Genomic DNA, 24631 nt, shown 5'->3' on the forward strand with positions numbered 1-24631 from the left:
CAAAGCAGGGTTTGGGGTGGAGGCTGACAGCTCGCGCCCCTCCATGTAATAACCTCATGACCCACCGACCCCCAGTTTGAGAACCCCTGCCTTGGAAAAACCCCTTTGTTGGTGGTCTGAGATTCCCATTAGCAAGCACACTCCATGGCTCTTACGACAAGGGATTGATGCTGTACCCAATTGCTGATGACTTTGGTGTTAGGATTGTGGCTTTTATAAGAAACTTCATTCTTTTCCTGTGGAAGATTCCATACACTCCCCTAATTATGTGAATACCAGCTTGGATGGTGTCAAGACTCCATCCTGAAGTCCTTGCATGAGTAAACTAAAGGGATTGAGTACTCACATGATTAGGAATTGCAAGATGTAGCCCTAAGTCACTGCTTAAGAGCAAGGTGAAAAAAAGCCAAGTATCTTGAAAACAAACAAACAAAAAAGTACTTTTATGGCCCCTGCCAACAGAAAATCTCAGTGTTATAAACATTAATTAATTAAGCATCCTATCACTTATTTAAGGGAGGGAAACATAATCCCCATTTTACTAAGGCAGAAACTCAAGCACATTGAGGTTAAGGGCCAGAGTTTCCTGCCCTTACGTACTTTGAGTTGTGTCTTATGCCTCAAATGGTCCTGCTGAAAATGGACTACTTATAAAGGATGTTACCAAAAGCCTACTAAAGCAAATGAGATTTTCCATTGATCTAATGGACTTTGGATTGGGGTCCAGATAAGGAACTACACAAAATATGTAAAGGTATGGAATCTATCCTGAAGTGGCTTGCTTGAGGTCACATTGGAAATTTATGGCAGTGTTGGAAATAGAATCCCGTTCCCTTGGGAAACCAAGGGACTCAATTTGGGACCAAACAGAAATAAATGCAAAATAGATTTTTTTTTCTTTTTCTAGACTGTTGAAAATCCAGGTTGGAATCAGTGATTATGTAACAAAAGGGAAATTACATATTGGCATGTGAATGGTTGACTCTGAAATAGGCCAAATTCTGCTCTCAGTTACTTCAGTGTGAAGGCAAAGTAATGCCACTGAAGCAGGTAATTACTTTGAATGTATTGTGTTATAAATGAGATCAGATTTTAGTTCAAGTGTGGGGAGAAGTGCAGAATCTCCTCAATTACATACTGTGATTCTAGAGTATTGCCACTGACGACAGTGAAATTTAATCCAGACTACCTCCAATGTAATGTAAGATGTAACCTGTAATGTAACAATGTAACCTGGCCCAGCAGTCTAAATGGGCCAATTTAAACATCCTTTGATTCTCTGCTTATTTAGCCATCAGTCTTCACTTTCACTTTGTGTACAACATTTCTCACAATCTGCATGTCAGTTACCAGTGCTCTGTCAATCTCAGCCTACATGCTGTGGAGCTGGATGTCCCTCTCCAATGGCTATATAATCCAAGAGAGGTGACTAAAACACAATCAGTCCATGCAAAAAAACTGGCTGGGCTGTGCTAAAGATAAGGAGCTAAGATGCAGAGTGGACTAACCAGTGTGCTGGACTATGACATCATATGGCACTTAATGTTGTTTTTACAGGTAATCTTGACTCCTAGAGTTAGAAACTTTGGCTGTAGGACAAGCAAGAATTAGCAAGGCTTCAAGATGATGCCACGTGCACTAGGTACCTTACTGGCTGCTGCTACTGCTACTGGAGAGGAGCGTATGGTCAACCGTCATCAGAATTCTGTCAATATGAATGGTTTGGGGGAAACTGTCCAGCTTCGATTTTAATCACTCAGCTGCACGGAAGCCTCATGCCTCGTGTAGCCAGTGGTGGAGCAGTGAAGCTGTATTTTTTGCTGTGCTCTTCTGAGGAGAGCTTAGCTGTGTTTAACTCTCTGTCACAGCAGCAACAACAACTTAACCAGAACAAAACCTAGCAATGCAAGTCAGTTTCACAGAAGCCAGCAACAGCTTAAATGGAAGCAGAGGGAGGCTGGATTTTACACTTGCAACTTGCACAGAAACAATGACTTTCACTGAAGTAGTGGAAGACGAGGAATGGGGATCCTTCTACTATTCCTTTAAGGTACAGACAGCATGCTTTACTGTTCTCACCTGCTTGCAGCTCTCTGCATTTTCAGTAGTTTGGTGGTGGTGTTGGGGGGTGTGACACATATTATTTATTAAATGCTTCATACTATGAGTTTATGCCTAAAATTTGTGATTGTCTTTGTAAGGATTATTTCCTGTATCAGGCAGTTATTGAGAGGCCCCATGTAATTGAAGCCCTAAAAGATCTTTAATCATGCATGATAGCATGGTGCTGCATTCCTATGATTGCTATGTCATTATACAGATTTTTCTTTCATCTCAGCAGCTTTTTATTGGAATTAAGTCTCGTAGCTAAACTCTGTATTACAACCATTACCTGAATCTGTAGGGTGTGATATCAATTATCTATCAGCCCCAGCAACATGTTGTACACAGACAAGAAAAGTTGTTTTTAATCAGGAGTGGTGCTGACTGGATTTTGCACTTTTGGGGGCTCTGAAGGAGAGGAGAAGCTTGTTTTTAAGAATGTGGCAAGCATGGCAGTGAAAGGGATGTTGAGAATGGAGCTGATAAGAATGAATGCATTTTGGCAAGTGCAGGTCTTTTTTTTCCAGCGCTGTACCATGTGAATGTGGGGAACGGGTTGTGGGGTGATAAATCATGAATGACATCTTTAATTTAGATTGCTTCGGCTGTGGTCATCCTTTATATGGGACTTAAGTTCACGCTGCACACATGCCATGCTTCTGTTAGCGTAGATATGTGGTATCAGTCAAGTTCCCAGTATAAAATATGTAAGTAGAAACATATGCAGTATCGTGGAAGACAGGGTATTTCTAACTCTGAAAGTGATCTTGGTGCTGTCATGAATTCAGACAGGTAGATTGAGATACTCATTAGATGATGATGAGTGAAATATAGATGGATATGTTCCAGGACAGATTCTGATCACTGACAGACCAGTGTAGAGCTGGTGTAACTCCAGTGAAGTCAGTGGAATTATTCTAAATTTCCACTAGTGTACAAGGGATTGGACTGTATCCTTCCTGTACATCCTGGTGGGCTGCCCTGCAGCCAGGAGCCCAGGCTCACTGTCAGTCTACCAGGTGGGCTACTCAAGAGTCTGGCAGATGAGTGAGCAGGAAACCAGGCAGGTTTGCACTGGAATTTCCTCAGAACAGTCACAGTCTCGCAGACCATTTTAATTTCATCCAAGTGTCCTCGTCCAGCAGAAAAACCTTCTGTTGGAAAACTTCCCACCAGCTCTAGTCATTTGACCTCTTCCTTTGATTAGCTGTAAATGGGTATGGTGAATACTGATGTAAGGCAAATTGAGACTTAACGGTTTGTAAAAATGATATTCCTGGTCATAAGGTGACATGAAAGAACACAAGTTAGAGCAGAAGATTGAGACTCAGGAGGCTGACATTCTATTCCTTAGCTTGTAACTGCCTGCGCCTATGAGCTTTGCCAGCTCATTCTGCACATCATTTCCCCCACTAAGAAAGACACTGGATAAGTGCAAAGTGTTCTTACACACTTGTCTCAGTAGATTTAAATGTTTATTAGAAAATATTAAAGAAAGGTGATACAAAGGGTTTGATGTGTCAGTCGTTGGTCATCGGGGGAAACATACAGAGCATGGGGGGACGCTGGCAACTGGTTACGGTTCAGCATATAGTACACACAGCCTGTAATGTCCCCAATGCGGGGTGTACGGTGGTTGGGGTCAAGATATAGTAGGGGGGCAGTGAGGGTACATCGCTCATAGAGTGGGCTACACACAGTCATGGGTATGAGTAAGCGGGCCGGGTAATGGGGACAGGGTGACCCTCACGTGGTGGGATCCAGATTGGTAAGTTCAGGACTCAGGGGATATGGTTTGGTAGGGGGGTTGTAAGGGTTTCCCCCTCCCCCCCGTGGGTGCGTGGAGCCACATCGGCTCACTCCTGGTATTGGCGGTGGCCGGTGATGTGTTCGATGTAAATGTCTCTAGACCACCGGATAGTGTCCGAGACCATCAGGCGTCTCATGAGTCGCGCATAGCGACGGCCCACCCCACAGGCAAACTGGCATATTGTTCTCTGGGGTGCTGTGTCCAGTAGTAGAAGTAAGGACACTGGCATCGTAACTGTACAGAACAGTCACTGAATGCCTCCCTGCTCCCTTGTTCAGCAGTATTTGAATTTCTTCCACATAAGACAATTACGCTTCAAACTTTTAAGGGCAAAATCCCAGCCCAATTTAATTCAGGTGAGTTTTGTCATTGACATCAGTGGGGCCAAAATTTCACTCTAATTTTCCTTTTCCATTTTTCCTGGTAGACAAAGCATCCCTTCTGCTCAAAGTAACAAGCATCTTCCTTTATAGTCCTCAAGACTTGCTGTTTGGCTAGCACTAGCAGTGAATAGCAGCAGAGAACTTGCCTGCTAAAACTTCCTTGTAAAATATCCATTGTGATACAGACATCGTGACCCTTGTCTTTGTTTTTCTGAAAGGTATTGAATCCATCTGCTCATTCAGTGCGGAAGATCCTGCAGTGGAGTCTGTGGGTAAGGTGGGCCAATACTTCTCAAAATACATATGGATGCCCATTCTCAGCATAGTCACATCACTGCTACACTTAAGCCTTGGAGTTGTACAGGGCAAAAATATCCATGAAAGCCCAATTGTGACATCTATTCAGGTTCCTTTCTGCTTTGTGACCCTGCTTTTTCCACAGAGCCTGATTATTTACGTTTAGTATGAATTTAACAATCAATAATTCAGCAGCACCAGTCCCAGGTTAAACTTGAATACTATGCAATGATCAGTGCAGGGAAAAGTGTAGTGACAGGATTCCCTAGCTCACCGCACCTATAGTCCCTTCTCCGCTTTATATCCGCTCCTCATATCTCAGGAAGTCCAAAGTGGAACTTAATGTGCAAAGTTTGAATTGGCTATTAAATGCCATAGATTGTCTGCGGGCTCCATTTGGATAACATACAGAATCATGGTGGGGCAGGGAACACAGAAGTGGGACATGCCCTGAACTATGTAACCATGCTGACTTTTCCTCATCCAGGTTACTAATTACAGATTCTAAGCGGAGGACAAGACACCACCCTGTGAGAACAGATCTCATTCAGGTGACAAACCACTCCCTTTCCACTAGCTTTGAACCATTACAAAAACATTTAGGCCCAGATCCTCAAAGATATTTAGGAGCCTAACTCATATTGATTACAATGGCACTTACTTAGGTACCTAAATAACTTGTGAGAATCTGGGCTTCAGCTCTTAGCAGCTAGCCTAACATATTGGTCTTCAAACCAGACTACTCCAGAATTTCTTTACAAAGTGATAGGCTATTATATTCTTAATGTCCTGTAAATTAGCATCTCTTATCTAATGACAATGACCCTCTTCTTCTTCTCTGATATTGCCACATATGTAGTAAGAAAGTTCTTGTAACCATAAAAACGTTTTGTCTTAATTCTTTCCCCTGCAAGGAAGAGGGTGCATGGCACTTACCACTTATTTGTATAATTTCCCACAATGCAAATGCAAACATGCGCTATATAAGCAGAAAAAAAACGTTTTGTAAGGTGTGACCAGGATCCCAGGGGAGCCACACTGAGATTACTCAATTAGGGCAAACTGTAAAGAATGGGGCAGACAATCGCCAAAGCTTGTGGATATTCCATTACTTAGATTTACCAACCCAGCACAAAACATCTATAGTACCTTACTGGTTATCCACAAGCCCAAACAAAGTTCCCTTAAAGCAACCCAGCCTTGGGCTTCCACCTAGACACTCAAGTCGAATATGATGAAGATTACTGAAAACCTTATTCATCTTATAAGAAAGTTCTACCAATCCCAAAGGATCAGACACATTACCTCCTAGGTTAATGAATATTTCAGATCTTACCCAAAGACATGCTTTTGGCCAATTCTTATTAACTAAACTAAAATTTATTTAAAAATAAAAGAAAGAGTATTGGTTAAAGACCAGTATGCATACAGATATGAGTGCAGTTTTGAGATTAGTTTCATAGTAGAGATGGTGAGCTTTGTAGTTGCAAAGAGTTCTTTCAGAATTAGTCCATAGGTTATAGACCAATATTCATACCTAGGGTGATCCAGGTGGGACTGGAGATCTCAATCTTATGACTCAAGCTTCCCTGACGTAAAGCATCAAGCAGTTCTGAGATAAAAAGGATCGGGATCCAAGGGTTTTTTATATAGTTTCAAATCTTCTTTTGACAGTTCAGAGTCCTTAGGCAAACAATAGGCCAGGGGTCAGCAACCTTTCCGAAGCGGTGTGCTGAGTCTTCATTTATTCACTCTGATTTAAGGTTTCACGTGCCAGTAACACATTTTAATGTTTTTAGAAGCGCTCTTTTTATAAGTCTATAATATATAACTAAACTATTGTTGTATGTAAAGTAAATAAGTATTTAAAATGTTTAAGAAGCTTCATTTAAAATTAAATAAAATGCAGAGCCCCCCAGAGCAGTGGCCAGGACCCCGGCAGTGTGAGTGCCACTGAAAATCAGCTCATGTGCCGCCTTCGGCATCTGTGCCATAGGTTGCCTACCCCTGCAATAGGCAATCATTGAAACTCTGAAGTAGACCTATTTCCTAAGCATCACCAGTAACTAGCTACATGGATTAATATAAAATAATTGCCTGTTTTCCACCATTCGCAAGTGATTTACTATACATTTCAAAGAGAGATCAATAGAATGATATCACTATATTTAATGTTCATTTAAATGTTAAGATCTCCTTTTGAGCTCTGAATTAACAGAATACAGCATAGACCAGAACTATTTGATTATAGATTCATAGACGTTAAGGCCAGAAGGGACCATCATGATTATCTAGTCTGATCTCCTGCACATTGCAGACCGCAGAACTTCACCCATCCACTCCTGTAAGAGAACTCTAACAGCTGGCTGAGTTGTTAATGTCTAACAATATATATGTAAACACCCAAAATCACAAACATCATCTACCAATATGTCCCTAAAGGTTGGATTTGAATCATTTATCCTGCAGGATGCTTTCTGGCCATGTGTCACATAAGGGTTGTTTCAAAATCAGAATAAACAATGAAATAGGCAAATCATTTCCAGATGCTATAAACAAAATAACATAGATAGGGCTCTAGATTGGGACGTGGGAGACCCAGGTTCAATTCCTGGCTCTGACATCAGTTTGCTGTATGACCTTGGGCAAGTCACTTCACCTCTCTGTGCCTCAGTTTCTCCATATGTAACGTGGGGATAATGATACAGACCCCTTTATAAAGTACTTTGAGATCTCTGGATGAGAAGTGTTCTGTAAGAGCTAGGAGGCAGTATGTTTGTTCTATCATTGTTACTATGATTCTGGTAAGTTATTTATGTCATCTATGTGGGCAGGAATATGCTTCACTTCCTTGAAAAAGAGCTAAACTGAGTCAATTAGTGAGAACTGCTCCAACAATGGGACAGGAAGGATTGGGCACATATTTTGGATTTTGAATTATGAGTGTAGATGAATCACTGAATCATCTGTGGTTTATTCATATGGTTTATTCATCATCCAATTTATTTCCCTTTATATCGATGTAACTCTCCTGAAACATGCATCGACATCAAGAGAAGACAAAGAAAGAGTCCCCTAAGTATTTGCTAAATCCCTCGATAATTACAATAGTAATAGAACATTACTAGCATGAGTTAAAAATAAATAGGCCCAACCTTCCTATGGTAAGGCACCACATCAAAAACAATTTCATAGATTCATAGACTTAAGATCAGAAGGGACCATTATGGTCATCTAGTTTGACCTCCTGCACATTGCAGGCCACAGAATCTCACCCACCCACTCCTGTAACAAACCCCTAACCTATGTCTGAGTTACTGAAGTCCTCAAATCATGGTTTGAAGACCTCAAGCTGCAGAGAATCCTCCAGCAAGTGACCCAGGCCCCGTGCTGCAGAGGAAGGCAAAAAAACCTCTAGGGCCTCTGCCAATCTGCCCTGGAGGAAAATTCCTTCCCGACCCCAAATATGGCGATCAGTAAAAGCCAGAGCATGTGGGCAAGACTCACCAGCCAGAGCCCAGGAAAGAATTCTCTGTAGTAATTCAGATCCCACCCCATCTAACATCCCATCACAGACCATTGGACATATTTACCTGCTAATAATCAAAGATGAATTAATTGCTAAAATTAGGCTCCCATCATACCATCCCCTCCATAAATTATCAGAAACAATGAGTGGCCTGCTAGGGAAAGAAAATTAAACAATTTGATTCAGAAACAAATTTCAGTGAAGTGCTAAAATGTCAAACTAGGGTGCAATGGGTGTGCCCACAAACAACACCAATGTACTCACTGTGTCCCTGTAAAAGAGTGGAGGAAGCACATTTGGGAGGCTGTGTTATCTCACTGACAGAACCCTGGACCAGGGGCCAGAACTCCAGAGTTTTAATCCTGGTTCTGCCCATCAGTCTCGGTGTGGCTTTTGTCAAGTCACTTTTGATTTTTGGTTTCTCAGTGTATGAATGGTGGTGATGACGTATATACCTAGTTCATGAGCATTGTCAGAATACATTTATGTTTATACAGCACTTTGAATGTATTGATGCACTGAAATACTTTATTTCCATGTATGCTGCTGTGTACATTTGGTCATACACGTGCATGTGGATTTCTGCAGGAGCAATAAGCACACAGGAATTTTTCTGAGTGCGCTTGTTAACCAAGATTGACAATTTCATTGCAGGTTAAATGCAGTTGTGAAATGTGGGTTAGATTCCTTTATACTAATCTACACACTTCAGACCTGCTTACACTTACTCACACATAGGTAACATAACTATAAGATGGACCATTAACTGATCCAGTATATCTCTATTAGCTAATTGTCTATAAATGCAGAAATTATGTAATTATTCCTTGGACACTCACTACATGAAAAGATAAACAAGGAAAAAGAAATGTTGCTTAGTTGCTGACATTCAGAAATGTAACAAGTTATCCTTTTCCTGAACGGTGCTTGTGTGAAGGGGTGGGGATGGAATAAGGCTGTCCCCATTTACTGTCCATCCCCTACCCAAACACAGCAGAGTGGCACTTCTGAGCAAGGTATTGTTGACATCTATTACTGATAGAAATGTCTGTCTTCCTATTCCACTCACGCCCTGCCATGTGAGACCAAATGCCAGATGCTGTTTTAGTTGTTAGTGGAAAAAAAGCACCAGTTCTCAAACATTATATGTACAGCCTTTGTCTAGACCATGCTGGGGGCAAATAGAGCGAAGCCCATTCATTTTAATTAGAGCAGCACTAAAAGGCAAATACCAGCCTCACAGCTTCCAAAAGTACTCGGAGTGATCAAGTTATGCATTTTTCTTTTGAGAGGCACCCTGGTCCAATGGGTAGGTCATCACCTGGCAGTCAAGAGCCCTGGCTTCTATTTCCAGCTCTGTCACTGATCTGCTGTGGGTCCCTTGGCAAGTCACTTCCCTTCATTCTGTGCCCCCACCAGGTACAAAATGAAGATATTGATGTCTACCCCGCCCTGTAAAACATACTGAGCAGATTCAAATGCTGTCCAGTGGAAGAGCTAACATACTTCCAAAATAGCCACAACGATCCATATGGGGTTTGGTCCTGCAGTCTTTATCCAGTCAAAACTTCCTGAAGTCAAGTGGAGTTTTGCCTGAATACAAAATGCAAGACAAGGCCAATTGCAGGGTTCCTCTTGTTTCCAATGCAGTTTTCTAATTTGTTTCATGGACAAAGATTGTTCTTAACTGTAAAGTAAATTAGCAAAATATTCATATCAGCTTTAGGTGACAAATACTGCCACATTCCAACTCCAGTCATCTCGTAGAGCAACAGATTACAAACATCTGTGAGCTCCTAACTGCCATGCTCAGCTCTACCACTGATTAGTTAAGAGACATGGCCAAGCAGTCACCATTTACAAAATCACCATTTGCCAAGAGTTGCCATGCTGTGGTATGGGAGACAGCCCCCCACCCCCTTTTTTTAAAGAATAAGTAATAATTGACATTTGTTGGGAAATAATTACTTTTTAACGGAGACCATTGTAAGTGATATGTGAATAATTTTCAGGATCTTAATTGGAAGTTGCTGTACAAGTATTTTTGTTAAAAAGCAAACAAGTAAATTAAATGAAATGCATCTATGTTTATACATCATTAGCATGGTAAGCATAGAGTCAGATGCTGCTCTGGATCGCATTGATGTCAATGGGATGCAGTTCTGAATATTTAAATTAATTTAAATAATTAAAACAGGTCATTGTTGATCCTTAATTCATATCAGTGCACTTTTGTTTTCTCTCAGCGATGTAAATCCCTGCTAGATTGAAGAATGGAAGCCCTATTTCTTGATTCGATTCCTTTGTGCAATCTTAATGTCAGACAACTATTCCCTTTTGTATTCATCTTCATTTAACTGAGTTATTATCTGTGTGTGGGTTATTCCATTGTCTATTTCCATAGAATACTAAATTACATACACTCAGGTATTGCTACTTAATTAAGCAAGATAGGATTTATATGGCATTGGTTCTTCTTATGCTGAATGTGTTTTGTACTCCAGATGAATGGGCCACTCTGTCTTAAAATCCATGTTTATTTCTTCCGGCAAAACCTCAAGAAGATTTTAGTAACAAAGGCCCCGATTCTGCTCTCATCGTCACCAGCATAAAGTCATTGATTTCTGATGAAATATTCCCAACTTGCACCACTGAAAGGGAGAGTGCAGACTGTCTCGTTCATAGTTCACATCACTTCCCAGCAAGAAACAATATCCTGAACTCATCCCTTGCATCAATCTCTTGCCCTCAGTGACAAGTGTGAGCTAATGTGTAAAGGTTACTTTTCAGCAACAAATATCATGGTAAGCTGTAAAGAAAACAAGCTGTAACTAGGGAATTAAAAAGCAGGGAACTGGACTCAGGGTCGCCGGAACCTTCTCAAAGGTGTGGGGGGGGTCAGGGGCTCCCATCCCCTGGGGCTCTGCTCCCAGAGACCCCATCTCTCCACCCCTAGAGGCTCTGACCCCTGCCAAGCTGGAAGCTGGAGAAGGGCTGGGAAACCCACCCTCCCCCAGCCCAGGGTGGGGGTAGGATGCCAAAAGCAGCCTCTGGCCCATGTCCCCAGGATCCCAGCCCAGGTGGAGGGTCTGTGGCTCCCCACAGCTGACCCCACAGTGCTGCTTTTACCCAGGGCCGGCTCCAGGCCCCAGCACGCCAAGCGCATGCTTGGGGAAGCATGCCACGGGTGGCGCTCTGCTGGTTGCCGGGAGGGTAGCAGGCTGCTCCGGTGGACCTCCCGCAGCTGTCCCTGTGGAGGGTCCACTGGTCCCACGGCTCTGGTGGAGCATCCACAGGCACGCCTACAGGAGGTCCACCGGAGCCGCGGGACCGGCAAACGGCAGAGCGCCCCCTGCGGCGTGCCACCGTGCTTGGGGCGGTGAAATGGCTAGAGCCAGCCCTGCTTTTACCATAGCCAGGCTGCGCTCCGAAGTGTCCCCACCCACCATCTGGAGCCAGGTCAGGGAGAGCCATGCAGGCAGTTGTGGGGAGTTGGCGCTGAGTTGCAGACCCTCCACCTGCCTTGGGCTGAGTGGAGAGCCTTGAGGGCAGGAATATGGGCCGGGACCTGCTCTCAGCCCCAGGCCCAGGCTCCCTTCCCAAGATGGGCTCCACGCTGGCCTGGCTGGGGGCAGGTGGGGAACAGAGGGGAAGAGGGCAGGGTCAGCCTTGGCAAAAAGTGGGAGCGCCCTGCCTGCCCCCCCCCCCCAGTAAACTGCGCCAGCGTGCTTTTAAATATCCAAATGCACATTCTACCACCATTCTGCACTTGCTCAGCCTATAGTTGAAAACTCCTGACTACAGTCCAGGCTGCTTGTGTGTAGCTTCATGAGCCATAGCATTAAGGGGTAGGCTGGGTCCCCAAGGATAACTATAGGCATTTCAACACCCTCAATGGTTATTTTCTGGTCTGGGAAGAAAGTCCTTTCCTGCAGCTTTTGAAACAGACCAGAGTTCCTGAAGATGCGAGTGTCATGTACCTTTCCGGCCATCCCACGTTGATGTTGATGAAACATCCCTTGTGATCCACCAGTGCTTGCAGCACCATTGAAAAGTACCCCTTTCAGTTTATGTATGTACTCACTAGCTTGGTGCTCCAGTGCCAAGATAGGGATATGGGTTCTGTCTATCGCCCCACCACAGTTAGGGAATCACATTGCAGCAAAGCCATCCACTATGACCTGCACATTTCCCAGAGTCACTACCCTTGATATCAGCAGCTGTTTGATTGCGTTGGCTACTTGGATCACAGCAACCCCCACAGTAGATTTGCCCACTCCAAATTGATGCCCAACTGACTGGTAGCTGTCTGGTGTTGCAAGCTTCCACAGGGCTGTCACTACTTGCTTCTCAACTGTGAGGGCTGCTCTCATCTTGGTATCTCAGCACTTCAGGGCAGGGGAAAGCAAATCACCAAGTTCCATGAAAGTGCCCTTACACATGCGAAAGTTTCGCAGCCACTGGGAATGTCCCAGACCTGCAACCATTAACCTGCCCAATTAACACCATGATGGGCACATTGCTGGGGCCCGTACTTTGTGAGAAGTCTATATCCATGTCTATGTCCTCATCACTCTCGTCACCGCGCTGCCGTCACCTCCTTGCCTGGTTTTGCTTTTGCAGGTTCTGGTTCTGCATATCCTGCTGGATAATGTGCGTGGTGTTTACAGTGCTCATAATTGCCGTGGTGATCTGGGCTGGCTCCATGTTCCCAGTGCTATGGCATCTGCAATGAAAAAAGGTGTGAAACGATTATCTGCTCTTGCTCTGACGGAGGGAGGGGTGACTGACGATGTGGCTTATAGGGCTGGCTTACAGAGATTTAAAATCAACAAAGGGGATGGCTTTGCATCAGGGAGAAACACAAACAACTGTCACACAGAATGCCCCCCCCCCCAAGGATTGAACTCAAAACTCTCGGTTTAGCAGACCGTTGATTTCATGAAGTGGGGGAAGGAAGGGGGAGCAAATGAATACAAAACAAATCTAATCTATTTCTTGTTTTGATCCACTCTGTCTATCTTATACATTGTAGGCTGGCAGCAGACGATGCAGTACGACTGCTAGCCACCATCATCTCCTGAGTGCTGGGCAGAAGACGGTGCAGTACGATTGCTAGCCATCGTTATCTCCTGGCTTCCTACCAGAAGATGGTGCTGTACAACTGCCGGGAGGACTGAGCTTCCATGAGACGAAACTTGAAAATGGAATGACCTGGCTGAGTCACTCTCATGTCTGCCCAGGTGCCCTTGACTGACCTCACCGAGATCGGCTAAAAGAGCACCCAGGAGTACGATGATGATGGTTACCAATCGTAAGGCAACTTCTGCTGCCAAAAGGCAATGAGCTGCTGCTGTGTAGCAATGCAGTACCACGTCTGCCAGCACCCAGGAGACATATTGTGATGGTGAGCTGAGCAGACTCCATGCTTGCCGTGGTATGGCGTCTGCACCGATAACCCAGGAAAGAGGCGTGAAATGATTGTTTGCCACTGCTTTCATGGAGGGAGGGAGGGGGGCCTGACGACATGTACCCAGAACCTCCCGCGACACTGTTTTTGCCCCATCAGGCATTGGGATCTCAACCCAGAATTCCAATGAGCAGTGAAGACCGCAGGAACTGTGGGATAGCTACCCACAGTGCATTACTCCATAAGTCGATGCTAGCCTTGGTACTGTGGATGCAGGCCGCTGACTTAATGCATTTAGAGCATTTTATGTGGGGACACACACAATCAACTGTATAAACATGATTTCTAAAAAAACAACTTCTATAAATTCGACCTAATTTCATAGTGTAAACCAGGGGTAGGCAACCTATGGCACGTGTGTCAAAAGCAGCACACGAGCTGATTTTCAGTGGCACTCACACTGCCTGGGTCCTGACCGCCGTTCTGGGGGGCTCTGCATTTTAATTTAATTTTAAATGAAGCTTCTTAAACATTTTAAAAACCTTATTTACTTTACATACAACAATCGTTTAGTTATATATTATAGACTTATAAAAAGAGACCTTCTCAAAATGTTAAAATGTATTACTGGCACGCAAAACCTTAAATTAGAGTGACTAAATGAAGACTTGGCACACCACTTCTGAAAGGTTGCTGACCTCTGGTGTAGACATACCCTTAGGTTGGTTGCAACATGTCAGAGGCATTTTATTCTCAAGCAATTGCAAAATGGGGAGAGTACACAAGGCAGGTTGCCCAAAAGATAACCAACTAAGGCAAGCATTTATACCTTTTGTTCCATACAGTAATGATCAACATCTACATTTTGTTTATACATATTCCTTCATGATATCTTACTTGCCTCAGCAGTACTTGCTATAGTCTGCATTCCATTCTCATCTAACACAAGGTCAAACCAGTCTCTCTTACAGTCTGTTCCTATTCGCTTTCTCGCTTTCTATCCACCTGGGCCCTGCTTTCAAGTCTCGCATTATTAGAGTCAGTGTCAGCCCGACTTTGCTAGCTTGACTCTTGCTCGATTGCTAGATACAAACTAAGATCTTTATGCTCAATTCCCTTTATTTCTTTCTCCACTTCCACACTCCATAGCACAACTATCAGTCTTAAACCTCCATTTTCATTAAATCTTGTATTTCAGATCTACATCAAATGCTTCAACCTTATGGGTTTTGATTGGATGCAATGAGAATGCATGGTTAGTATGGACATGAAAAGTGTTGTTATTATTATTAGATCTTTTACAACAACAACAACATAATCCTAAGATAAACAACAACAATAAAAGCAGTAACGTTCCCATGGTAATAATATGATGGGGTTGTTATACAGTTTTAGTCACAAAGCACAGTACATCATATTTAGTACATAAAATAGACACCCTATAAGCTATATGAAAGGCATATTTTTCAACTTGATATATATTTTGAAGCATGTGAATTTGCCATTGTAATTCAGAAATTCTCTGAACCTCTAGCAGCAGTGAATGCTAATTTTGGAACCGGTCAGGTACTAACGCAGTCCAATTAAAGGGTATCAAACCTAAGGGCTGATTGTAAAATTCTATCCGCAGGCCAATAAATAATATAATTGCCTGCAGCAGTGGTGAAATTTAAAATGTATACCTTGTAAAGTGGTGGCTTTAACATGCACACAGCTGTCATTAGTTTGGAAAAGCAGGTGTCCTATCAGGGTAGTTCCTTGTCCTATACCATCCCAACAGACATTGTCATAAACAGTGATAACTTCCCTTGGCTTCAGTTTACTTACACACTGAAGCTGGGGGGCGGGGGGAGGGTTCTAATGGCCAGAGAGTCCATTAACTCCCTATCCTATCCAAATGTTGGGTGTTATCCCAGGAGCACTGACCATAAATAGATTAAATCATCTGGTATGCCTAATTTCCCAAATATCATGGTGAATTATCCAGTCCCACTTGCATCCTCCCCATGGACCTGGCAGGATTTGGTATGTGGCAGCCCACACCCCTCCAACCGGCCTGTATGCTTGGAAGGAGCACTGTGAACTGCACTTCCATCCAGAAAATGTCCCAAGTATGTCTCCATGGCCACAAATCAGACGGCATTACTGAAGCACTGTAAGGGCAGTGGGCCAAGCCTGATGCCCAAGAAGCTCAAGGTCACTTTGAATGGCCATAAGCTGGTCATTCGGAAAATCCCTTTTTCTAAACAGATCCCACCGCAATTCCTTTCCTGCCTCCATGATATTCAATACCGTCTCTGTCAACAGCTTCTGGGTCATTGAGCTAAGGGGAAAAATTACATGTAATTCACCAGCCCCAGCCTGTGGCTTTTTCCAGTTGCCCTAATTTCTCATCAAATTGTTGGCCTTGTAAATGTTCCAAATTGCTGCTGCGTATTGGCACCATCCCATAGGGATCACTAAGGTGTAAAGGCTTTGGCCATAGGGTTTCATTAAGGTATATGGTATTGTCTGTATTAGAATGTGTCACAAGGGTGGTGGCAAACGTGGAGGATATGGTGGGGGTAATGTTTGTGGCAGCAAGACGTCTTTGGTATTCGCCATCTGAACGCCAGTTAGGGAGGCCAATACATTCTGATGGTACTTGTCCATAAGCACAATTCCCAGTCCCTGGAAGAAACCCAAACCACCACTTAATACCACAGTCCCAAGTGCAGTTCTCACAAGTTCCTCCTTACCAGGTTATGAAACTCTGTCTCTTTCACCAAGGCCAATTTTTAATGTCGTTTGTAGTCAAGAATCCCTGGATTTTGTCAATTTCAGTTGAAAAAACAGAACTTATTCTTCTTTCCTCGAACAGTTGTGGTTCAGCATCATACAGGGAAGAGGTTACTAGCATGTCACTCTGTAATAACTGGGTTCCTCCATCAGTTGGTGAATGTATGGTGGTTCTGTTAGTGGACAAGGTAGAGCTTACCAGAACTTCACCTTGTCCTTTTTTTCCTGCTGTCCAGAAGGAGGAAAGAAGTATCAAAAGGAGGGCAGACTGATCAGCAGTCAGAGGGTCATCTCAAGCATGGGTCCAGGCTGTTAGTCCTTGGCACTTTACAGCGATGTTGGTAGTTAGCAGAACTTGGTAAGGGCCTTTACAGGGCGGGGTCAGGGTGGTCTTTTGCTGATAGACTTTTAGGTAGACCCAGTCTCCTGGTTCCAGCAAGTGGCAGGGTTGATCAGGATCCTTGGGTAATGCTTCTTTCACTTGCATATAAAAAGACCTGACACATTTCATTAGTGCCTGAAAATAATTAAACATTGTGTCATCCATTAAATGAAAGTCTGTTTGGGCAAAGGCCAGCGGGGCACAGCAGGTAGTCACAGCGGGCGCCCTGTCAGGATCTCATGTGGGCTAAGTCCAGTCTTTCGGTTGGGGTAGCCCTCATAATCATCAATGGTAATGGAAGGGCATCTGGCCAATTTAAGTTTGTTTCTGTTCTTGGCCAGTTTATTTTTCAAAATCCCATTTTTGACGTTCCACTGTCCCCAGCAGACTGTGGATGGTGGGGGCAGTGGAGATTGTGTTGGATCTGCACATAACTCTTTTACAATGTCCAGTAAAAATGCATTCCATAATCACTGTTGATTCTCACAAACCTAGGAATGAAATCTTTAAGCAAAAATTTTTACATCAGTCTTGGTATCTGCCCTTCTGCAAGGGAAGGCCTCAATCCAGTTTACAAATACATCAGCTAAAACTAACACATACTCATAATTACATTTAGACATTTGAATAAAATCAATCTGAATATTTACAAAAGTTCCTCAGGAAAGGGAATGTGCTGCCTACTTAACCGTAACAGCTTTGCCAACATTACTGGAAGATTACACGCTGTTGGCAGTATTGCTGGGCCACAGTAGACAAATCAGGTGCAAACCAATCTTGTGTGTACCACAAGACTGGTTTTGCTCATATGTGCTATTCTGTGGTACACACAAGCCAAACAGGGCAAGAGCATCCGGGAAGTTCTAAGGGCGATCAGGATGCAATGTGCACCCAGCAACACTCCAAGAACAATTTTTCGGCTGCTCAGTTGGTATCAGCTTTTCCTATTTTTCTGAAAGACAAAGAGAACATGTTTCTACCCCTTTGGGGTTGGCAGATTATTGCTTAAAATATTCCTTTTTTTACAAATACCCTTGCTGATTGCAGGCAAAACTGAGGAATTACTCCCCATATTTTCCTGTATTTGTTGTATAGACAGATCAGGTTACAATGGCTTCTGTCTTTATCATTTAGGTGATTTGCATTAACACAGACATTCTCGGCTTGCTTTTGCATTCAAAGTTATCAGCCACTTAGAGACTCAAAAGGACACAATTAATTTTTAACTCCTGCTTTTCAAACACACGGTGATTTGAAAACGAAAACAAAACCCATTTTGGCTCCCCTGTGGCAAAGTGACCATTGATTACACAGAGCCACCTTAAGGCTTAAGGGCTTGGCTACATTAGAAATTTCAAAGCGCTACCGCAGTGCTCCCAGCGCTCCCAGCTCTGCTTGTAAACCACATCCCTTATGGGTGTAGAGTGCAGCGCTGGGAGCTGCGTTCCCAGCGCTGCCGCCCTGATTACACTGACACTTTACAGCGCTGCATCTTGCAGCGCTCGGGGGGTGTTTTTTCACACCCCTGAGCGCGAAAGTTGCAGCGCTATAAAGTGCCAACGTAGCCAAGCCCTAAGTGTGGGGCATGGTCTTTCTTTCACTACAGCTTTTATCTCCTGGCTTTGACTGCCCTGATGCAGCCACAACTTTGGTCTTATTTAAAATCATTTTAAATCTTGTAAAGCATTAAGTTACCTTAAGGTTTAAATGCTAAATACCAAAATTAAACAACACTTATTTCCTGTGTCTGGCAAAAGTATTCTCGATTTTGCAACTTTAAAACAACACCAATTCATCTCAAACTTATAAAACACAGATTGTACACACCGGGAGTGTTCTTTAGCAAATTCGACTAACTTATTCATAGTCAAATGATTCCACTTAAATAACCTCTTGCCTGGATTATTTGCAGAAATTCCTTTGGAAATAGGGCCTATTTTTCCTTCAGAATGGCTGCAAAAAAACAAGAATTTCTTTTCATAACACCTTATTTTAACATTTGTACAAAGTTTCATAGCTTAATTCCCTCCAGTAACTACAGAGTTAACTTCTCACTCTTCTTTCCTTAAATCACTTGCTTATTTTCCAAAATGACACCCCAATATACTCAGATTTTACCATTCAAATATTATTTTAGGGATCTGAATTTCCCATGTTTGCATTTACTGTGTCCTTTACTTCTGCCACTATGCTTTCAAGTTTTCAACCTGTTTCCCAGTTTTTCTTTCTGCTCCCTGCCTGCTTGTCTGGGCCCGATCCATTTCCCCTCACTGCATTATTCCTTTCCATGGGCACAGGCTTTGTTTCACTAGCAATTTAGCAAGGAGGCTAAATGACTGGAAGTTAGCTAATGTAACGCCAATATTTAAAAAGGGCTCTAGATGTGATCCTGGCAATTACAGACCAGTAAGTCTAACGTCAGTACCGGGCAAATAAGTCGAAACAATAGTTAAAATTGTCAGACACATAGAAAAACATAAACTGTTGAGCAATAGTCAACATGGTTTCTGTAAAGGGAAATCATGTCTTACTAATCTATTAGAGTTCTTTGAAGGGGTCAACAAACATGTGGACAAGGAGGATCCAATGGACATAGTGTACTTAGATTTCCAGAAAGCCTTTGACAAGGTCCCTCACCAAAGGCTCTTACATAAATTAAGCTGTCCACGGATAAAAGAGAAGTCCTGTCCATGGACTGAGAACTAATTAAAAGACAGGGAACAAAGGTAGGGAATAATGTAAATCCAAATGGAGAGGGGTGACTAGTAGGTGTTTCCCACCGGTCAGTCCTCGGACCAGTCGATCAACTTACTTTACGATGATCTGGAGAAAGAGGTAAACAGTGAGGTGGCCACAAGTTGCAGATGATATAAATGCTCAAGATAGTTAAACCAAAGCGAACGTGGAACAATATCAAAAAGACTCACAAAACTAGTGATCGGGAAAAAAATGGCAAATGAATTGTAATGCACATTGGAAAAAATACCGCCAACTATACATACAATATATGGCGGCTAATTAGCTACAACAAGTCAGGAAAAAGATTATGGAATCTTGTGGATGTTCATCTTGAAGATGTTCATGAGCATGGCAGAGGCAGTTAAAAGCAACAGATAATGTTAGGATCAGAAAAAGGGGTAGAGAATAAGAAGGAGAATATATTATTGCCCTTAATATAAAATCGACTGGTACACCCTATCCTCAATTACTAGTTAAGATGTGTCTTCTCATCTCAAAAGAACGATATGGCACTAAGAAAAGAAGATCAGAAAAGGCACTAAAAGATTAGGGTGTTGAACGGTCCCATGTGGAGAAAGGATTTAAAGAGCTGCGGATCTTCATGCTTGAAATAGGAGCTAAGGGGGTATGATAAAGGTTTAAAAATCATGAGTGATTGGAGAAAGGGATAAGGAAAAGTATTACTTATCCCATAACACAAGAACTAGGGCCCACAATGAAGAATTAACTAGGCAGACAGGTAAACAAATACAAGGAATTGTTCTTCAATGCAGCAGAGACAGTCAACTCTGTGGAACTCCTTACCTGAGAGGTTGTTGAAGCTAGGACTATAAACAGCATTTTAAAAAGAACTGGATAATTCATGGAGTCAAGTCCCATTAAGTGGCTATTGCCGGATGGGTGGATTGGTGTCCCTAGCGGTGTTGTCAGAGGGTGGAGATGGATGGCAGGAGAGAGATCACTTGATCATTACCTGTTAGGTTCACTCCCTCTGGGGCACCTGGCATTGGCCACTGTCGGTAGACAGGATACTGGGCTAGATGGACGTTTGGTCTGACCCGGTACGGCCGTTCTTATATTCTTTAGTTCAGAAGCCCACCCTTCTTACATATCTCCACCCCTCCTGATCCCTTTCCTTAACAATATCACTCACAAGGTTTACCCGAATCATCCCCCAGGAGGCTTGCCACCTGGACAGAATGCACAGACAATTGGCATTTTAATTGTTTATCATTTTCTCTAGCTGTCAGGTACACAACTTTTCCCTTTTTTTTTTCCAGCTCCTCTTATTGCTAAGACCATGAATAGACACACCTTCAACCTTCTTTTTTCATACTCACAAACATGCTGCCCAAGCTGGCCAGGCCCAGGGGTAGGAAAGAAAGAAAGAGAGAGAGAGGTGGGCAGGAGGTTATCCTGTGCACAGGTTGTCCAGAGGTACGCTGCAAAAATCTCCAACTTGCTTCTGCTCTTGGGTTTTTCCTGCCCTGGGGTATCTTGGGGCATCCCTTTCAGAGACCTTTGCTCAGTATTCCAGTCCAGGCCAGCTGCCTGTGGCTTCTTCAGTGCCCGCAAACCACATCGGCTCCAGGGTCGCAAAGGCAGACTACTGGGTCTCACTGGGCGGCCAACCTTTGCAAATGTAATCTCAGTCCTGTAACTTGTGTTGCCTTTGTTTGCCTCTGTCTGTATTTTCACAGCCAGTTGAGGCCGAAAGCAGTTTTTCTCTTTGTATTTGGCATGGTCTATGTTGATTCTTGACCTTGAACGCAGAGCAGCTCTCTCTTTATCCCTAGGCCAAGCTAAATTTTTCAAATTAACCTGTTCCTTTCCCTCTTTGCTTTCATCCTTAACTAATTGGGGATATAAAGGAGCCAAGGGGGTTGATGAAGTGACTTGGGCCAGGAGGCATCCGGATTCTTTACATTTTGTTTTTAAATCCTGCACTTGAGTCTTTAATTTTTCCTGGGAGTCCTTCAGATTCCTCACTCAGGACTCATGGAGTCTCTTTGTAGCTTCCTCTCACCAATAGACGAAGTGCTCCCACTGTATATCAGAGGCTTTTGGTGATGTAAGGGTTCCTTTGAGGTATGTGAGTTTAGCTAAATCAAAGGTACCTTCTATTGGGAATTGTTTAGATGGATTATCACACGCGTAACAGTTCCAATTTTCTAAATGCCTGCAGGGTCTAGGACCATAATGCATGTACATGTAATATAAAGGGGTACCCTTTGGTGATGAGGGAGAATTCTTAGACTGTGCCCCACCCATTTTCCAATCACACAGGCAGGGGAGGGCATCCTGTCTGCTAGCAGCTCAGAAGCTAAAGAAAGGTCTCACACTCTGCAGGGAGGACACCTTGTCCACTAAGTCAGCATCTCATAAGCTAGAAAGGATTTCCCATGCACTCCGGGAAATGCCCTGTCTGCTCAGCAGCTCATGAGCTAAAGAAAATTCTCACTCTCTCCCCTCCCCGGGAAAGTGTCCACTGGGGTCAGTGGCTCATAAGTAAGGTGCAAATTCCTATCCACTGGGTCACAAGGTTTGGCTGACTGCCCTTGCTTTCAAAACTCCAGCATGGGGTAGCCCTGCTGCGGCTGGAGTCAGCTTAAGCCTTCGACCTGGTCAGCGGCTCATACCCTTTTTTATTTTTTTTATTTTTCATTCGCACACACACATTCACTCCCCAGCTCTTGACGCATCCCATTTAACAATAACCTTAATTCATTATGTCTGGACTCAATACAACATTTCCCTTATTCTTGAGGTGGTAACAACCTCTCAGCACCGGTGCATTAAGTGTATTAACCTTTTTGAGGACCTCAGAACCACAATCACTAACCTAGTTGAGGGTGGCAATAAACTATTCCTCAGATCCGCAATGACTAACCTTACTGGCGGGTGGCAACAAATTCCTCTGAACCGCTCTGCATCTGATCTTGTTGCAAAACAATTAATTTGGATGGCGTAAGCCCAAAGGGACAGACGGTCCCACGGCAGTCCTCCTTTGATACCCCAATAGAGATTTCAAAAGGTCTCTTACCTCTATTGTGGCGCCATGGGGAATGAAGGGGAACGGTCTGGAGTAATTTATCGCTGTCCCAGCCGGGTGTTTGCCATCCGAGTCATGGCACCAAATTGTGGAAGAATAACACAGTCTTCGCTCTTAGGTTGGTTGCAACATGTCAGAGGCAGTTTATTCTCAATCAATTGCAAAAAGGAGAGTGCACAATGGCAGGTCTCCCAAAAGATAAACAATTAAGGCAAGCATTTATACCTTTTGTTCCATACAGCAATGATCAACATCTACATTTTGTTTATACATATTCCTTCCTGATATCTTACTTGCCTCAGCAGTTCTTTCTATAGTCTGCATTCCATTCTTATCTAGCATAAGGTCAAAACAACCTCTTTTACAGTCTGTGCCTATTTGCTTTCTCACTTTCTATCTGCCTAGGCTCTGCTTTCAAGTCTTGCGTTATTAGTTAGTGTCAGCCTGACTTTGTTAGCTTGAGTCTTGCTTGATTTCTAGAGACAAACTACGAACTCTATGTTCAATTCCCTTTATCTCCTTCTCCACTTCCACAGTTTTTGCCACATTTTAATATATTGTTTCATTAAGATCCTGCAATACATCCTGACCAGACAAGTTATATACCATGCAAAGTTCACTCCAGTATGAATGGGATTGCAGTTAATAGCCAATATATTAAGAGAAGCTGTCAAAAAAACAGTGCAATCCTCCTTTGGAGTACAATCTACTTGTCATGGGCAACATCAGAAGTGGCAAGGTTTTTGTGAATGAACTGTTTGTGTAAATGCTATGTCTGCTCTCCATTTTAATCCCATTAAACACTAGGTTCAGTGCTTCTTAAAACAAAGAACTGTACAGCATGGCGATTAAAGGAAGAAAACATGATCTTTGTTCTCCCCAATGACTAAAAGAAGTTTTGCTAAAAAGTGGGGGTGGATGCAGAAATTGTATCCATATCTCAGCATAAGCAGTGGGTTTAAAAAAAAATCAGATTCCATACACCGGCATCGCTCTCTCCCTCAACCGTCCTTCCCTTTTGTTGCTTAATCTTTGAAGTATTGAAAGGTTTGGGTAACCTTTCTTTCATTCCTATTATTTTTACACATTCTACCTCTAGGGGGCATTTTGCCGTTATGTATTTCTCTGAACAGCAAGATTCCACTAGTATCATATGGCAAAGTTTTTTTTTTTAGTCTTAGTGCCTCCTCTTATATAATGAGTTGATTTTTATGATGCACTTGCATGACCCATACTTGCTTGGGTTAGAAAGCAAAGCATTTTATTCCCCTAGTTTCTTCAAGGAGCCCATCTGTAAATTTCTTTCCTACAGGCAGAGACTTAATGGTCCACTAGCGCAACATAAGAAAACTGAAGGTTGCTCCTATTTCAGTGATACTTGATGATGTGCTTCTGTTGGTTTTGTGAAATTATTACCCCCACCCCACACACTTAGCTTCTATCACATTAAAACCAGTACTTCACTGTTCCATTTTTTAAAAAACGCTGCTGCATTTTAACATTTTCTGAGAAAAATAGACTTTTTGGATTAAGTGAAAAATCAATTGTCAACTCATATTTAAATCCGATTGTATTAATTCCCACCCTGTTTGTTATAGTTAAGTGTTCATCACCTTATTTAACCCAAGCCGCTTTCATCCACCACTGATCCATTTACTTGGTTTCTTTTTCCCCCCCATCATGCAGACAGAGCAGCTGGTTACTCTTTGGATTCTCTTTATTGTCACAGTTGCTGGAAACTCCATCGTGCTGCTCTCTACGTGGAAGAGGAAGAGGAAATCCCGAATGACCTTTTTTGTAACACAGTTAGCCATCACAGGTATTGTCTGGGAAGGGGGATATGGACTGGGATGAGGGGTAAAGTTAAGGCCAGCAGTTTTCATTACTTTGATATGCAAATACAAGATGAAATGTGAATAATTCAGTTTCCATGTATAATAAAGACTTTTCTTGAGGGCAAATTCAGCCCTGGAGTAAGCAGGTACAACTCCATTGAATTCAATGCAATAGCTGTTTGAAGTAGGCTTGAATTTGGTCCTTGATCTAAAAAGATGAACACAGGTGCCAATTTGACAGCTTAATGGAGGCTTATCTGGGAGTCTGAATTTGTGCCACTTTCCTGTTCCCAGGTGTCACCACAAACCTGTT

The 24631-nt window shown here is 43.0% G+C and overlaps 1 protein-coding gene across 1 annotated transcript in view; it reads left to right on the forward strand.

Moving 5' to 3' along the window:
- Positions 1-1771: 1771 nt before the first annotated feature.
- NPSR1 (neuropeptide S receptor 1) overlaps positions 1772-24631 on the forward strand; it is a 107215-nt gene continuing 84355 nt past the window's right edge. Inside the window, exons 1-2 of the mRNA XM_032778732.2 lie at positions 1772-2050; positions 24170-24302. Of these exons, the coding sequence (XP_032634623.1) occupies positions 1904-2050; positions 24170-24302 (280 nt within the window). The 5' untranslated portion in view covers positions 1772-1903. The remainder of the gene's footprint in view (positions 2051-24169; positions 24303-24631) is intronic.

The sequence above is a fragment of the Chelonoidis abingdonii genome, chromosome 2, assembly GCF_003597395.2.
Source record: "Chelonoidis abingdonii isolate Lonesome George chromosome 2, CheloAbing_2.0, whole genome shotgun sequence".
NCBI classification, from domain to species: domain Eukaryota; kingdom Metazoa; phylum Chordata; order Testudines; family Testudinidae; genus Chelonoidis; species Chelonoidis abingdonii.